Source organism: Chanodichthys erythropterus, chromosome 7 (assembly GCF_024489055.1).
Source record: "Chanodichthys erythropterus isolate Z2021 chromosome 7, ASM2448905v1, whole genome shotgun sequence".
Taxonomy (NCBI): domain Eukaryota; kingdom Metazoa; phylum Chordata; class Actinopteri; order Cypriniformes; family Xenocyprididae; genus Chanodichthys; species Chanodichthys erythropterus.
In genome coordinates this window covers 1,372,750-1,391,743 of record NC_090227.1, presented here as the reverse complement: position 1 = coordinate 1,391,743, position 18,994 = coordinate 1,372,750, and the positions used below count along the sequence as shown (strand labels likewise).

The 18,994-nt window shown below is 35.2% G+C and overlaps 1 protein-coding gene across 1 annotated transcript in view; it reads left to right on the top strand.

The window, feature by feature from the left end:
* Window positions 1-11,790: 11,790 nt before the first annotated feature.
* The window catches only part of mob2b (MOB kinase activator 2b), a 51,396-nt gene continuing 44,192 nt past the window's right edge, over window positions 11,791-18,994 (top strand). The window contains exon 1 of the mRNA XM_067389574.1: window positions 11,791-12,655. Coding sequence (XP_067245675.1) covers window positions 12,639-12,655 — 17 coding nt within the window. The 5' untranslated portion in view covers window positions 11,791-12,638. The remainder of the gene's footprint in view (window positions 12,656-18,994) is intronic.

Sequence of the window (18,994 nt, the reverse complement as noted above, 5' to 3'; positions counted from 1 at the left end):
AAAATAAGTTTTTTCTATGTATAAACTGTTAATGTAATAAAATATGTTTTAGTAGTTTGTGTTGTCCCTTATCAGAGCAATATTATCACAAATTAAAAAGGATTCATGCCAATATTGTCCAAAAACTCACTTTTCTAGGGCGTTTCCAAACTTTTGGAGGGCAGTGTGTGTGTGTGTGTGTGTGTGTGTGTGTGTGTGTGTGTGTGTGTGTGTGTGTGTGTGTGTGTGTGTGTGTGTGTGTGTGTGTGTGTGTGTGTGTGTGTGTGTGTGTAAAATATATATATATATATATATATATATATATATATATATATTTATATTAAGACTTCAGATGCAAAAAGCCTCTAAGTCCATTTGAGGGTTTTCTTTAAAATTAGCATTTTAAAGAACACACACACACATGATAGATAGATAGATAGATAGATAGATAGATAGATAGATAGATAGATAGATAGATAGATAGATAGATAGATAGATAGATAGATAGATAGATAGATAGATAGATAGATAGATAGATAGATAGATAGATAGATAGATAGATAGATAGATAGATAGATAGATAGATAGATTGATTGATTGATTGATTGATTGATTGATTGATTGATTGATTTAAAAGCATTTAAGGCCAAAAAAGCATAACACAATTGACTCTTGCCAAATGTAAATATGATGCATACAAATTATTTGCAATGACTCATTACCACTTCATTACACTAATGCTGAATATGACTGACAAAAGGCTGAGAAGAGCCTCTTTGCAGACTGAAACAACAATAACCTACAACGGATTACAGCGCTGAGGTTAATTTCCAAATATTAAAGTTGCAATCAACATCTAAATCTAATTGTGTGTAAGTGACGTTCATTACTAAGTGTTAGAGTCTGTTGTGGAAGGTGTTGTTTGGAGGAGACAGATTTGTGATGCTTTGTTATAGACTTTCCATTAAGGCGCTTGACACTGTAAGATTTGTGGTCTGTTTTCTATATGGTCAGGATCTATTTTTGGCCGTGTTTCTGTAGGAAACCATGTAAGTGTGTGTGTGTGTGTGAATGTGCAATCGATGAAAAAGACTTTCACATCAGTTACAGCAAATGCATTTCAGACAACTCAGCACTAATGAAGGTAACCATTCACTTGATAATGATCTGCACCTTACTGAAGCCACACACACACACACACACACACACACACACACACACACACACATACACCAAAGGCGCTTAAATTTACAACTGTAGACTTGACTGACTGAGTGGTTTAAAATCTATGAGCCCTAATTGTCTTTTGCATGCCAGATTCCTTGTTCAAGTGTAATTAGGAGAAGGACATAATGATGAGTGTATGAGAAATATAACTCACCCGAGTACAGCATCTTCCTCTGGCTCCCTTATGAAAAAAAAAATATACTTCAACTTCATTTTATGAAGTATACTTAATGTTCAAGTATAATTTTTTTTTAAGTATAATCTATGTAGTAAGTATACTAATATCAATGTACTAAAAGTAAACTTGTAAGTGTACTATTTCAATAAATTGGCCCACTTTTTAGTATATAAAAGTTTAAGTGTACTATAAGTGTAAACTTTAAGTGCACAACTTCTTCACAACTATGTTTCTCACTTATACTGCATCTGTACTACAAGTGAACTTATATGTATACTAGTAGTTTACAATTTTAATACTTGTAGTACATTTTTTAGTTTATGAAAGTACACTTTGAACAAGCCTACTAGTTTAGTAGTTTTATACAGCAAGTATACTTGTATTTTTTCTTTAAATTAACATAATGCCATACTTATAGTTTACTATATATATATATATATATATATATATATATATATATATATATATATATATATATATATATATATATTTGCCCTTGAAGTATACTACTATACTCCTATTTAGGTATTAATTTTTTATACTTGAAATATACCCAACTCTTTCCATTTTATTCTAGCTTCATGTATCTTTTTTTTTTTTTATAAACACTTGAATGTGGGTAAGTTTTATATATAAAAAGCAACATCATTTTTGACAAAGACCAGGTCTGAATCAGATTCAGAACGAGGATAAAAACACAGATGGAGCCGATCGAATCCATCAACACCGTCAAAGATTCACAGTCCTATAGCTCGTCCTGGGTCGACATTTCATTTAGTAATGCGTTTTGATTTATATGCATTTTAAAGTTGATGATCGCATTATTTTACATTTGCGTGAGCAATCATCTATCACTTGTTTCAGATTCTTCTTCTCCTGTGTTTTGATCGGAGATTCTGTACTCTTACAGCACCTCCTACCGTATAACAGTGAAAACATTGAAAACTTTCTTATAACTCAATATTTTCAAACAATGTAAGTTTATAAGACAGTATGTAAAACTATATGAAAAAAAAAAAAAAATGAATAGGCTACTCAATCAAAAAATAGAACTAAACACAACTACATACTTAGAATATACTTTACTTAAATATACTTAGTTTTGCCTCTTTGTCGCCATCTCTGTTTGAAACCTGCAATTGCAGTTATTTGCGGAATTATCATCTTTACGTGTGTTGTGCATCTGTACGGCTCGTCAGCGCGGATGAATCTGTTTGCTGTCAGTCATCACACCGGTGTGGATTCTGAACTTCAGAATCCCAGATTCTACATCTTGGAAGTATGACCAAAATAAGAATTTTCACCAGAAAATATCATCTGAATAAGTAACATTTCTGCGACTTTTGTTCTGAACAACTGAGAAAAAAAGCATTACAATAAATCACGCTGCCAATGGTGATTAAAACTAAGCTGTGCAAATTATCATTATTGTTTCACTTTGTTCTCAAATTGTTAATGTTAACAACATCAGCATTGCATGACTGTGTATGTCAGTGTGTGTTAGCGTTACCTCTAGATTTCAATTTCTGTAGCCACTCCGCAGTCTGAAGTCTTTTGCTTTTGACCACAGCTGAATCTCCAGTTGTCACTGATGATCATTTGGACCTTTCTGGATTACAATCCGCCATCAAAATGATAAGTTTAGTTATTGCAGCTGCTGTGAGAAAAGACTATAAATGATCCTCACATGATGTAGCTACTAGCTGGAACTCCTTTTATATGTTTACAGACGTGACATAATGCTCAAATTTCCCATGGAAACCCACCAGTACCACTCAAATTATAAAACACTATTACAAACTTACCATTGTGAAGCGGGCTAAGGTGAGGAGAGAGTTTTGAACACTGGCTGGTTATGTACTTGCTCCAAAATTGATTTTGGATAATTTTTAACCAGAGTAAGTTATGAACTGCAGCTTCAAGTGCAATTTTAAAGGTTTAGTTCACCTAAAAATTAAAATAATGTCATTTATTACTCATGTCGTTCCACACCCGGAAGACCTTTGGAAAACAAATTAAGATATTTTTGTTGAAATCCGATGGCTCCGTGAGGCCTCCATAGCCAGCAATGACATTTCCTCTCTCAAGATCCATTAATGTACTAAAAACATATTTAAATCAGTTCATGTGAGTACAGTGGTTCAATATTAATATTATAAAGCCACAAGCTTATTTTTGGTGCGCCAAAAAACAAAATAACGACTTATATAGTGATGGCCGATTTCAAAACACTGCTTCAGGAAGCTTCGGAGCGTTATGGATCAAACCGCCAAACTGCTGAAATCACGTGACTTTAGCGCTCTGAACCGCTGATTCGACACACTGATTCATAACGCTCCGAAGCTTCCTGTATTAATATCGAACCACTGTACTCACATGAATTGATTTAAATATGTTTTTAGTACATTAATGGATCTTGAGAGAGGAAATGTCATTGCTGGCTATGGAGGCCTCACAGAGCCATCGGATTTCAACAAAAATATCTTAATTTGTGTTCTGAAGATGAACGAAGGTCTTACGGGTGTGGAACGGCATGAGGGTGAGTAATACATGACATTATTTTCATTTTTGGGTGAACTAACCCTTTAAAGGTACAATATGTAAAATTTTTGCAGTAAAATATCCAAAAACCACTAGGCTAGTGTTATATATTTTGTCCAGCTGATTACTAACAATATCTCTAATGTTTTCAACTACTTGTAAATCATGAGAAAATTCCCATTCTAAACAGTGACACGGGGCAGTGCAGTCGCCTGTCAGTGACATCAGTTACCTTTGTTACCGCCTTTACTGACCGAAGCTTCATGAATCGTTTTGTTTCGAATCAGTGATTCGGAGCGTGTATCAAACTTCCAAAGTCACGTGATTTTAGTAAACGAGGCTTCATCATGTCATCACTGTTTCGAAACAGTTCGAAATTTCAATGGTTCACCTACAGAGGGCGATGATAAAGTGAGCCCATGAATCATGCAGATTCACTGAGAACCGTTGAACAAGTGTCTAGGGCTTTACCCTATGGTTTTACCTGATCTCCGATCAGTTTTATACAGTTGTACATGTTTTAATTATACATTAGAATAATTAAAATGAATAATGGTAGTTATTAATCTCTTATTGGCCTGTTTAGCTTGAGCCATGGAACAGAGAAACAAGCCTTTAAAATTGATAAAAGAACACAAATTATACAGACACTCTATATTTAATCTTATTAGATGATAAGTCAATTTCATTTAATTGATTTTACTTTAAATAAAACTTTTGCAATACATTTGTTAAAGTGTATATTTAATGCATGTTTGGCCTGAGTTTTGTTGCATTTGCACTGCTCTGACCACTAGGGGTCACCGTAGAGACGGGTGTCAGATTGTTTCGAAGCCTCGAATCATTAAGGCACATTTGATTCAGCTGCTTCAGTGTTTCATGAAGCCTCGATCTGCCCATCACTAATAATTACTGTTTACCATCTGCCGCTGGTTCTGTCGACAAGGACAGCTCCCATAAACTCATGACCGGAAAAGCGGAAGCGGCGCCGGCGACTGTGTCATAATAAAAGTCCCGCTGCTCGTGAGGCGTGTGTTGATCAATCGCTCCAGCTCCTCGTTCAGCTCCACAACACTCGCTCCTGCTCTGCTTCACACTACAGTAACGTTAATAATCGCATCCACGAACATGAGTTCTTCCAGACTCCAATCCCTATTCTTTTGCACCGTCCATTGAGATGGAGACCACATGTCCCAAGATTCCGCTCTAAAACTTGGCGTCATCAAACTACGCCTTTGTTTTGAATAGGCTTCTAGCGACCTCTAGCGGAAAAAAATATCACAAATTGTACCTTTAAGTATATTTCTGAGAAGTAGCTACATAAAAAGTTAACTAAATGTATACTTTCTTATTTTTGGTTTAAAAGAAGTATTACAACACTTGAATAAACATCTTTTCTGTAAGGGCTGGCAAAGATATATTGAGTAACACAGGGAACGTTCTCAGAACTTTGGCTAATTATGAACATCCAGCATGGGAATCTGTGAATTGTTTTTTGAACATTTTTTACAAAGCTGAATCAGTCTTTCAGGTGCTTTGAAATGTTTTTGAACCAAATAAAGTGATCTGTAGGAGACTTCATATGATCATCACAAAAAAAACAGTGAAAAAAAACTCAATGTCACACCCATCACACTACTGAAAAACACAGTTAAAGCATTAGACTTTTATGGAAGGGACATAAATATCTTCATTTGTGTTTCTAAGATGTGTTTGGAACCACACGAGGGTGAGTCGATGACAGAATTTTCATTTTTGGGTGAACTTTATTTTGGTAGCGTCACTTCTCCTCAACACCAGTCTGGCTGCACAGAATTACAGCAAACCAAGGAAGGAGTTTGCTGTCAACTTGCACTTTAATACTGACACCTAGTGGTGTGGATTCAGTGTGGATTACCACTGCAATTGATGTAGACACACTCTATAAGCCATGATTCATTTATTCCATGAGGAAAAGCATGTCCCATGTGAACTCAACATGGTGTCCTCCATTAGGCAATAATAAAAAAAAAAAACTTTTTTGTATGTATAAAAGTTTTTCACCGTTAATCTGAGAAAAAAGAGCATAAGATGACGTGTGTTTGGAGGCCTGGGCGTGAGATAGCGTGTGAAGAACCGATAAAGAGCATGTTTGATTATATCCAGACGTGACACTGTGATGTGGAGCGCTGGCGCCCAGATCCAGACCCTCTATATGGAAACTGTTAAAGGATGATTATGTCATCAGGACATTTTTCCCTTTCCATGATCTAGAGCAAGTGACTAATGCTGCTTTAAAAATACACAACACTTCCCATCCCGCTTCTCTCCACTGCCCCTCCTCTAGACTTACATAAGCATCATGCACTGAACTACTTTTGTTTCAATGAACAGAGGCCAAGATGATTATTGCAAATCAATAAAATCATTTTAAATGTCAGAATACAGTGGTTTAGGAGAGGTTTACTATTGCATTGGCTCATGATGATCTGCAGGATATGTTAAGCCTTAACTAAAACAGAAAATGCAAAAGTAAAATCTAATACAAAACTAGAATAGCATTTCAACGATACTAAAAGAACACTGGCTCATTTTCTAAATATAATCTAAATCTTTTTTCCTTTGTTTTTAGAATAATGAACAGCAACAAACTGCACAAAATAACACCAGAAACATGCATTAGGAAAGTAAATAAGATCTTAGGATAGCCTGTCAATCACTTTCAGATGCTGACTGCGTCCCGAATCGCTCACCGCAGCACTTTAACGCTTCTAAAGTGCATCTATTTTTGCAGTTCCAGCAGAGAGTGATCGTCCTTTGTTCCATTCATAATATATGAGCAGGTAATGCAATGCTATCTCAAGTCTCGTGTCCTTTAATGGCCCCCTGCACAACAACCACTGCTCATGAATAAGTGATAGTGTTGAAGCTTCAGCTGGACGACGCACAGCTTCCAGTGGAGCCCAGTGGACAGATATCAGCGCAGGTCACTGAGATAACAGAGTCCTCTTTAACTGGACTGAACCCAGTTAACTGAAAACACCACCGCATGAAGTTTTGATAAATGGAAAATTATTAACTGATCTAAGCAGTTTTGAAATGTCAGATGGGATCTTGTTTCGCTTATTTTGCTTATATTGACAGTGAGCGCATACTGAATTGTGAGAATATGTATTTGGCTTTTCATTCAAGCAAGCACCAGTATACATATATGTATTGTTATGAATTTAATCACTGGGGACTTTTTATTTAATAGTGTCCAACACTGTATACATGCATCCAGGTTTATTGTAATTAACTAAAAATAAAACCATAAAAATAATATTTTTTTTTTGTTGCTTGAAATAAAACAAACATTAACTTAAATAAAATAAAATATGAAAAACTAGTTGCCAAGGAAATGTGTATCATTTTCATTTAGTTTAATTTGATGTACTGAAATAAAAAAATTATGAAACTATATCGACATATTTAAAAATTATAAATAAATACAAATGAATAAATAAATGAATAAATGAATAAATCCTTGGGTGTAATTGATTACTGTAATTTAATTACTTTAAATATTTAGTATATTTACTAAGTAAACTGAGGGATTACTCTTAATTTTTCTGTAATTAATTAGTTACTTCTGATGTAATTGCATTAAATACTGTATAGACTAGAGAGCAGTTCTATACAAAACAATAGTGGATTTAACATCAACAATTTTAAAGTCTATGTTTTTTAATGAACTTTCTCCCTTTACACACTTTGGTCAGTGCAAGAATAATTGATGCAGTTTTATATTGTTTATTTGAAAGAATTAAAAGAGCAGTTTCATGTCTATCTTTGTATTGTTCAACTGGCCAAGGTTGAAATGGGATTTAGAAAGTAATTAGTAATAAGCAATTTTATAAATAAACTAAATACACTATAAATTGTATAACTTTTTTTTTTTTTTAGAGATTTCACTTTTTTTTAGTTTTAGAATATTACTTTTTTACCCAACACACACACACACACACATATATATATATATATATATATATATATATATATATATATATATATATATATATATATATATATATATATATATATATATATATATATATATATATATATATATATATATATATATATATATATTTATTTATTTATTCATTTGTATTTATTTATAATTTTTAAATATGTCTATATAGTTTCATAATTTTTTTATTTAAAAATTATAAATATAATTTATAATATAATTTTATATATATATTTAACTGACAAAAAATAAATAAATAAATAACTTGAACTAAAAACAAAAACTAATTCAAAATATTAATACAAATTATAATAGCATCTAAACAATCCTGCATCAGTGGAATTTAATCATTTTTGTTGTTATGTCTTTTTGATCCAACAATTTCATTTCCAGCACAGATTATGTATTGTGTTTAATATCATTCTGTAGTGGAGATGATGGTGGTGGAAATGATATTTTTTGGCAGACTATTTTGTCTTGCTTGGATAATTTAAGTTAGAATTTTATACATATAATACATAAATATAAAGAACTATAAACATATTATTTTTACATTGTCTTTGCTTATTTAGAGAATATTACAGCTCGGAAGTGACAGTAAAATATTTTTATGTTGCAAATACTAATATATATATATATATATATATATATATATATATATATATATATATATATAGGGTTAGGGTTATATATATATATATATATATATATATATATATATATATATATATTATAGGGTTAGGGTTAGGATATATATATATATATATATATATATATATATATATATGCAGTATATAATTTACATTTTATCATGGATTTTCATGTTTTAAGATTGCATCTGTGACAATGGTAAAAGAGTAAAATCAACACTCTAAAAAATGCTGGGTTAAAAACAACCCAAGTTGGGTTAAAGGGCACCTATCATGCCCTCTTTCACATGATGTAATATAAGTCTCTGGTCTGGTTTCAGCTTAAAATACCCCACAAATTTGCCCCTATTTGGGGGTGAGAAAAAACATGCCTTTTACTATATTACTATATTGCTGGCTAAAAAATAAATCCAAAATTGGTTGAAAAAAATGGCAGGGTGAAAACAACCCAATCCCTGGGTTTGTCCATATTTAACCCAGCATTTTTTATAGTGAATATGTATCTGTAATGCATTAAAAAATAACAATAAACTATGAAGTTGAGTGGAGTGTACAGAAGATTGTCAGAGCATTCGCACATACAGTTATGTACAAATACACTGTATATACAGTATGTATGTGTATTCAGTACATATGTTCACTATAAACTGAAATGCAAGAGGGGTAAATATTTTATTCTCAAAACATGTATTTTAACAGACAAAACAAACACATTTGAAGATGCTGTAAATAGGCCTGTTACTGTAATGTAAAGAAAAAAAATAGTTTGCATCCTGTCTCCTGTCTGGCCACAAAACCTCATCAACATCACAAGCATTGTTCTCTCTGGCTAAACAGCGAGGGAAGTAACGCCTAGAGTTGCATATCCATCCCTGGCATGTCCTCTCATTGGTCTTGAAGATTTGGTACATGAGTGAATGATTTCTCTGATTGAGCTTCAATTACCACCTTGTGTGTGTCAGCAATCTGAAAGAAAAAACTGTAATGTGACCTTCATTTAACAAAAAGAATAGCTTTTGGCACAAAACTCCCACAGTTGAAGGAATGTGTGTGTGTGTGTGTGTGTGTGTGTTTGTGAATGGCAGAAAGGGACAGATCGGATGCAGAGCTGAGGTGAGGTCATCATCTGAATGAGCTCTGCTGAACTCTCATCCTCTGCTGGCTCAGATGTTTTTCTATCGATCTGAACTGAGATGGCTCCCTGGAACGACCTTGTCTGCCCTGTAGGTGTTATATTCAGCCCTGCAGCTCCAAACACGGCCTGTGTGCACCGATCTGGCACCAGGAGCGCGGTGTCATCATACCTCAGGAGGAAATCTTCACAGTCTCCACTCAGTGTTATGAAACCCGAAAGAACGAGAGAGGTCAAACTGAGGTGTGTAACCGAGAGATTTAATGCCTCAGTTCTGTTAAGACTGACATCAAAATGGGCATTTTGTAGCTTTTAGTCCATGTCTGAGGTGATATATATGCTCAATGTTGACCAAAAAAACAAAAATATTACTGAATCAAGCTTTTAAGAGTGTCGCCAAAAGCTAAAACACACATTTTAGTTTAGTTTTTTTTTTTTTTTTTCTCCCGTGTTCTGTAGTCTATTATGTTGGAGTGCTTTCATAACCAACAGGGAGAGGAATGGAACAAACCTGTACTGAGAAAGAGCAAGAAAGAAGACTGGAAAAGCAGAACACAAGTTTCTTTTGATGATAAACGACGCCCTCTGGTGGCTCTGATCAAATGTTGAACAAGAAACAGCATTACCATTAACTTCTTTAACTAAGGCTATTTTACAATGTATAACAATTTGTAATATATATATATATATTACAAATTGTTATACATTGTAAAATAGCCTTAGTTAAAGAATACTCAGGAAAGCACAGAAAAAGGCTATGAATTCTGTAACTTTTAAAATGAATTATTTCTATAAAAGGCAATCTCACATTTAAAAAAAATGCTCTTGTCAATCTCAATCACTTAAATGTTTATGGTGAGAAATGAACAGGATGAAGGCTTTAACAGAGCTAAAGTCAAGCTTTGGTCAGAAAGGAAGTATAACAATTGTAATATATTTATCTTCGAAATCAAAAAAAATATAAGAAAATAGCATAATGTAGCCTATCCGAGGACCAAACTCAACCAAAGTAATGAAATTATATATAAAATCCCTCATATATTCACTAAAGTGTCATATTGTGATAAAGAAATTGAACTTGAATACGTTTCTTCATTGAAATTGTGATATTTTTGCAATATATTAAGGCATGTACAATTTACAAATGTACATATCACTCTGACTTTAAACCATAAATAAAAAAAAAATAAATAAATAAAAAATACAAAATGAATACATACACTAAAAAGTCCAAATTTGAGAAAACTCAAAAGTTTAAGACAACAAACTTCAGTTTATACAACAAAAAGTTGAGAAAACTCAAAAATCTGCTAAAGTTTGTTGCCTTAAAGTTTTAAGTGTTTTCAACTTTTGATTTTTTACAGTTTAAATCTCTATAAAACACACACACACACACACACACACACACACACACACACACACACACACACACACACACACACACACACACACACACACACACACACACACACACACACACACACACACACCCTTGGGTGTAATTGATTACTGTAATTTAATTACTTTAAATATTTAGTATATTTACTAAGTAAACTGAGGGATTACTCTTAATTTTTCTGTAATTAATTAGTTACTTCTGATGTAATTGCATTAAATACTGTATAGACTAGAGAGCAGTTCTATACAAAACAATAGTGGATTTAACATCAAAAATTTTAAAGTCTATGTTTTTTAATGAACTTTCTCCCTTTACACACTTTGGTCAGTGCAAGAATAATTGATGCAGTTTTATATTGTTTATTTGAAAGAATTAAAAGAGCAGTTTCATGTCTATCTTTGTATTGTTCAACTGGCCAAGGTTGAAATGGGATTTAGAAAGTAATTAGTAATAAGCAATTTTATAAATAAACTAAATACACTATAAATTGTATAACTTTTTTTTTTTTTTAGAGATTTCACTTTTTTTTTTTGGTTTTAGAATATTACTTTTTTACCCAACACACACACACACACACATATATATATATATATATATATATATATATATATATATATATATATATATATATATATATATATATATATATATATATATATATATATATATATATATATATATATATATATATATATATATACAGTTAAATGAAATAAAAAGGGCCATTTTTGTGATGCAATTTAAAGCAGATCCATATAGTTTAATTCTGTTTATAATCTGATTGATAGACAGTTCAGCTTTCCTTCGACTAATAATTGAAACAAATAATTGTTTAACCAGATAAATGATATGTGATATTTCTGAATTTACAGAGCAGGCCTAAAGAATAGTGTTTGTTTGGTATTATCCAGAACACTTTACAGTTAATTATTTCCAAAATAATACAATAAATAAAAGATGACACAAACACTAAGATCAGTCAGTGCGTCTTGCGCGGAACGCATTACGTCACGTCTGCGTGTAGTCCTCAGCTCTCAGGGAAAAACTACATATCCCAGCATGCCTCGGTGACCCGACCACATCCCGGGATAGAGGGGGTCGGCAATCGAACCTGTGTTTACTTCCGGATTTCCTGTATATGGCAGAGCTTGAAAACAGCCACTCCAGTTGCCCTACAAGCTCAGCGCGAGCCCCGTGCCCCGATCCGAGACCGTCTCCGGTGAAGCACGATGCTTTGGTGAGCGGAGAGCCGCCCTACACCGGCACAGCAGCAGAGAGATTAGCGCAGCTTTACACGAGCATTCAAGGCAGAAAGTATCCTTCTGCCACCCTTCGCCAAACGTCAAAGTCAATGCGGTCCTTGATCAGAGCGCTGGAGCTCGTCCACCTCTCATGCGCGTGTCATTAACGCACTTTCGGTCGGAAAACAGCAGCGCCGGAGATTAAACCCGCCGAGACGAGAGCAGATCGCTGTTCGCTCGGGCTACCCGGAGGAAAGAGGGGGACGGCAGCTCTCGCTGGATTTATCCCTTTCAGTCATCATGGAGTGGTTAATGGGGTGAGTGTGTTTTGAGATCTTTGACCTGATGTTCTGCTGAATGGATCTTCTGAGAATGCTCTGCTAACGTTCCATTAACGTCATTTCTGAACGTTCTATTGAAACATCCATTCAATCATTCTTCAGACGAATGTTACTTTTGAACGTTCTAAAACGCTTTCGAATGATTAATGAACGTTCTGAGAACACAGTCACTTTGAACGAATGTACTGTTAGCGTTACAGGAAGAAGGTTTGTCCTTATCTTATGGCTGGGATGGTGAATAACTTTAAAGTCGAATGTTTTGTGCAGATTGTCGTCAAAAATGTCCTGCTCCAGCCGAGCTCTCCAGAGAGAGGTTTGTCAGGGTGCAGACGCTGTCCAGTGCTTTTACATTCAATCCATGAAGCTTTTACAGTAACTGTGACGCAATCCTGTCCCTAGTAACGTTACAAGCTCATTTGAACTGATCGCGTGCCTGAATCTGTCATGTGACGCACCTGCTATCATCATCATCATCACCAAATCTGAACATCGTCGTGTGAGGGACCACCATACTAAAAATTTTAAAATGCATGTTATTTTATAAACACCCAATTTAAACACTTTTTATGTATTTATAATTATCAATCTTTATCTATCTTTAATCTAAATTCATTTAATTGATTAATAACTAATATTTTTTATCACATTCATTTATTTTAATGTATTTGTATTTATTTTAATCTTAATACTAGTGTATGTTATATATGCACACTGGCATTATAAAGTATCTTTACTAGCAATTACAAATAAGTACTATGTAAACAGTTCAATAGTGACTAGTATCCTTTTCGATTTCACCTGTCATTAAATATAGAGGTTGACCGATAGTGGTTTTTTACCGATACCGATAACTAGGTTGCACCCAAGTTGCCGATAACCGATTAATCAACCAATAGTTTTTAAAATGGATATGGAATAATAAAAAAAACAAAACAAAAGTAACACTCCAAAAATGTAATAGAAAATGAACAAGCTAAAAATGAACAATACTTCTACATCATTTATTAACCTTAATGTTACAAATGGAACCTTTATTGTAAAGTGTTGCCATTCCATATGAATCCAAACAGTCATGCTTAAAGATGGTCATCTTTACATATCCACGTAAAGGCCAGAGCACTGAAATTACATGTACAGTCTCTCATTTTAGAACACTTGATGATTATCTACTCAAAATAACTAAATATGTATCGCAGTGTTGATTTGAAAAAAGAACCTAAATCGGATGTGTTTCTGATTTCTTTGTTTCTTTAGGCTGCGTAAACATTTTTGTCGGCTGCGTGATCAATTTTCTTTCTCACGTGACTAGCTTTAAAGGGGACCTATAATGCTCCTTTCACAAGATGTAATATAAGTCTCTGGTGTCTCCAGAATGTGTCTGTGAAGTTTCAGCTCAAAGATCATTTATTATAGCTTGTCAAATTTGCCCCTATTTGGGTGTGAGCAAAAACACGCCGTTTTTGTGTGTGTCCCTTTAAATGCAAATGAGCTGCTCTTCCCAGAAGAGGGCGGAGCTTTAACAGCTCAACAACAACAAAGCTGGAGAATCTCACGCAGCCAAAATGAGGAAAGTGTTCAGCCTTACATTGTTCAAACCGGAGTCGACACTGATGGAGAGACTCAGGAAGAAGTTACAACTTTTAGACGTTTCTGAATGGTTAGTGGATAAATTGATGTAGTTGCTGTGGAGTTGATTCAACTCATCCACTAGCATGTGTCGTCATGTTCATCTTTTGTGCAAATTTTATAAATAAAACAATACTTTATAATGAAAATGACAACATCTACTGTAGTGTATTCGTACTGTTTTGGTGTTTTACATGCACATCTAGAGTGTCAGCGCTCTCCGCACAGGGCTCAGCCTCACTTGTCAAAATAAACGGCACGAGGCATCAGTGATCTGCCTCTAGAGGCCGCTCTCGTACTGTATGATGACAGCAGACGCTTCTCAGCTGCTCTACAGATAGGACGCAACCCGGAACAACTATCGGCATGAATTTTTGCAGATAAGCGATTGTTCCGCCAATTAGCAATCAGTGCCGATTAATCTACAAAACCGATGAATCGTTCGACCTCTAATTACATGTAAAATAGGACTATTGCTTTTTAGCATATCTAGTGATTGGGTAGAGTGGCTACGTTGTATTGAATAATAAATAGCTGCTACCATCTAAGCAATAGCTACTTTGAAAACTGGAATAGATACTAGTAACTGTTTGAGTATTTATTTGGAACTGTAGAATAAGTACTAGCACTTGGTCATTAGCAAGTGTAATTGTTGATATCTTGCAGTTCTCTAGATTTATCCCTAAAGCATTTAATGGGGTGAGTATGCATCATGATGATCTTTTCAGAGTTGTTTGCTCCAATTAGCTTGACAAGTTTGTGTTTTGTGGCCAATCTAAACTTTCACTTTTCCTGATATTAAACCTGATTGTCAACTAACCTGATGCAAGTCACATTTGCGTACCGGTATGTGTCATACAAATTGTTGCCAAAAAGTTGCATGGTCTGACTGTGCTATTAATAAAAGTGGTTGAGTTCTGATGTCTGCTTCCTGGATAGAGGTGACTTTACATGCCTTTAACACGTTCAGACTGTATAGAATTCACAGTAAATATGACACGCATGAACTGATCGCATGTCTGATTCTGCTACATGACACGTGTGCTGTCTTCATCCTCATCATCATTAAGCATCCAAGGCAATCAATGAAGTATGGATGTTCACTACTGATGATACGAGAATGTTGCATTAATGCTTGCGCTTGTTTTTGACCTTTAATCTCTTCCTGTGAGGATCCTAACCTTCACCTGCAGAGAGACATCTGTGGAGGTGTCAAATGGCTTGTTTTCATTTCTGTGCCGACCCTTAAACACCAAAAATGAGCTTGCAGTTGATTTGAGCAATTTTGTAGTACATTAGTTTCCGATGGACTGAGTCTTTGATCATCATTGAAATGATGCTATGGTCCAAAGGAAAACCACCAGCAATGGGTTTTCACAATAGTTCTTGATTTGGCTTTGTGGTTCCAACTTCTAGCGCTTGAATGGTTTTAGATTGCTTAAATGTTTAAAAGGACAAGATTGCAATACAAAGCCATAGTTTGATTTGTCACAGCTCTTCAGCAACAGAAGATATGGGAAGAATATAGTTCCTATTGAGTCAGAAAGTTATGGTGGCACATATCAAAGGGTTTGTTTGTTTTGACTTGGATTATTTAGCATTTAGCATTTCTTTATTATCCTTTAATTTTATTTTTTTGAGACAAGGAAGCACCAGTAGGCGTTCGTGCATATCAAAGCCATGATTGGGGGTTGCATGAATAGCAGGAAGGATATTCTCATTGTAGAGCAGGGGTTTCCAGTCCTGTTCCTGAAGATTAGGGCTGCCTGATTAATCGAAATTAAACCAAACGCGATTTGGCAAAGGCTGCAATTTTGTTTATTTGTTTTTTTATGTGCATCTTGTCAGTGAAGCTCGGCTCTGTGGTCAGTAGTAAATGCTCCACCTGAAAGCCAGGGGGCGCTCTTGTGCAGAAACTCTGAATATGCCCTGCAGAATTAAGTTAACGCACACGTCGTTCCAGAAAATCCCTATGGGCATCAAACTATCGCTGTAGCTGAATAAACAGAAGATTCAAACGCTTTGATTAAACGTGAATTATAAACGCGTGACTACGACAGTACATGATTTATCTGAGTTCTTCAAGCCTTCTTGGGTATTTTCATGATAATTAAGTATTTATAATGCAATTCTAATCGATACAGCCTTTATCACTGTCTAGAATACTATGCAGTAATATGTTGAGTGCCTTATTGTGTGTAAGAAGCCACATCCTCTCACAGAAGGATGCTCAACTGTCATTATGAAGTGAGTTTGGAGTAAAAAAAATGTCTTTTGTTGGATAAAAGGTTCATAAAAGGTTCTCATGTTTGGAAAGTTGCTTTTTCAAATGCATGTTATAAGTGACTGAAACTCGCAGTGCTTTCAGATGGAGCAGCATTTACTACTGATCACAGAGCCATGCTTCACTGACAAGCTGCGCATAATATAAATCGGCCAAATTGATTAAAGCGTGACATCAGGTTAATTTCGATTAACCGTGCAACCCTACTGGAGATCAGTTTCTGCCAAGTTCAGCTCCAACACTGATCAAACGCAACTGAACCAGCTAATTAAGATCTTCAGGAGCACTTGATGATTACAGACAGGTGTGTTAACTGCAGGTAGGTAGATCTCCAGGAACATGATTGGACAGCCCTGATCTAGAGAGATTTTGATAGGACAAAAATCTTTACAGTCATCAGTTTTTTCTGTTTGTTTTTCTATAAGTAAGAGGCTTTAAATAAATCTGCTAAAGTTAACTTTTAGGAGTATACTAACCTCAAAGCTAAGAGGAATGGACTAAAACAAGCGTTTAGGTTTTTGTGCATTTCACTGATGTGTTCACTGGGCTTTGGCCGGAAGTACCTATAGGCTGAGGTGATATTATATTTCAAAGTCTTCTCAAGCGCTTCCTGTCTCGTAGTGCTGAGCACATTGTGTTAGAAAGCGCAGTACTTTCGAGCATATCTGGTATGCAACCCGGTGGCAGGTTTACATTCCTTAGTCAGCCCGCATCGTCATTTAAAAGGTGACTGATAATGTCTGTTACGTGGCTTGTGGCTTTTCATTCACTGTGTCTCCAGATGGTGATGAGAGATGCATGCAACTGTGAATACCTTCAAAAGGGTGTTTTCTCTGTGTTTATAGTGGTCAGCAATCAAATGGTGACAGTGAAGCATTACTAATCCTCTTTTTATGGAGCAAATTAGCTCAAATTAAAACTATTTATTTCCACTTACAGCATTCAGCACGCAGATCTATAAACTGTCCCTTCTCAACACTGTTTTTTTTCTTTTTTTCTAAAACCTTGCAAATAGCATTACGGCAACAGCTTTCCCAGCTGTAATACAGAAATAACTCCAAAGTTCATGTTTCCTGGCTTGGCATGGAGGCATGTTCAGGATCATAATGTGAGCTTGCTGTGCCCCAATATGTCTCCTCCTCACTGCTGCTGGAGGTTGAGGTGCAGAACAATTGCCTGTTTCAGAGCTCCTGGCATAGGTTATTGACAGTCCATCAGTAGTTGGCTCTAATGTAAGGGTGTGACTCCTCGAACACAGGTTTGGGCAGTTCAGCACTCCTCAGGAAGAAATGCGTGTAGGATATGTAAAGTAATCCTGGTGTTTGACACAGACCTGTGGCATTGACACCACATTTTTAATGATGGTGGCATTTATAAAGATAAACAAACTGAGCCAGCTCTTTACGAGTCTCATCAGTTGTGTCTGTGATTTGGTTTCAGGATTGAGCAGTAGTGAACCAACACGATACTAAAATTGTTCAGCAAATAAAAATGTCCTTTAAATCAAAAATTGAAATATATTCAGGGCTCAACATTAAGGGTTTTTACTTGCCCTGCTACAAAAAAGTTGTTTTCATCGTTTTTTTTTTTTAACCTCGTATTCCAAAAAATAAGGCTGTTACGACACCAACATTTTAGATAGCCATTTGATAGCACAGAGTCCCAACAATAGGCAAAAATGCATTAACTAAATAGGAAAATTGACAAATTTGTAAAGGCATGACTGACAGCAGAAGGGTGATTTTACCAGTTCAGCACATGGGACAAACACTGGGCCTAAGATTTGTCATTTTAACCAAGCAACAGATAGTTTTGTGAAAATAATTTGATTCCAAAGAATTTGATTGAAAGTGCAGCCTTTGACGTCAGCAACAAAAGGTATGGGAAGAATTTTTTCCGTCTGTTAAAGCTGATTAGCCCATTTATATTTTTCGAAATAAACAGATTTGTGATTAAGTGTTATGGCTAGTTTTCCCCTATCAGACATACAACCTATTTTTGAGTCACGACTCACCAGTTTAGAACCTGATTATTTGTTACCGGAGACGCAAATTGGGGGCTCGTCCGGGATATGAAACTAAAGACTACCTCTAAACCAAAGCACTTTCAAGTTTATCACTTGCTTTTTAAGGTTCAAACCTGAATTGGATGATCTTAAATGTCATTGCTAGAAATAAGGCCGTTCGTTTGGTGTTCCTCCCAGTTAAGGTCAGAAGTGCCTTCCGTTGCAAGACCAGCTATGTATGAAGCCATGCTTCCAGTTGACCCTGATAGAAACTAGGCTTAATATTCTGCAGTTTGGGAACGTTCAGTTCCCAGTGCAGCACTCAGCTGAACGCCAGCGGTAGAGCTTGTCTCCTGTCCCACACCTCTTAGAGCTTGAATAATTGGTCTTGTGGAGGTAG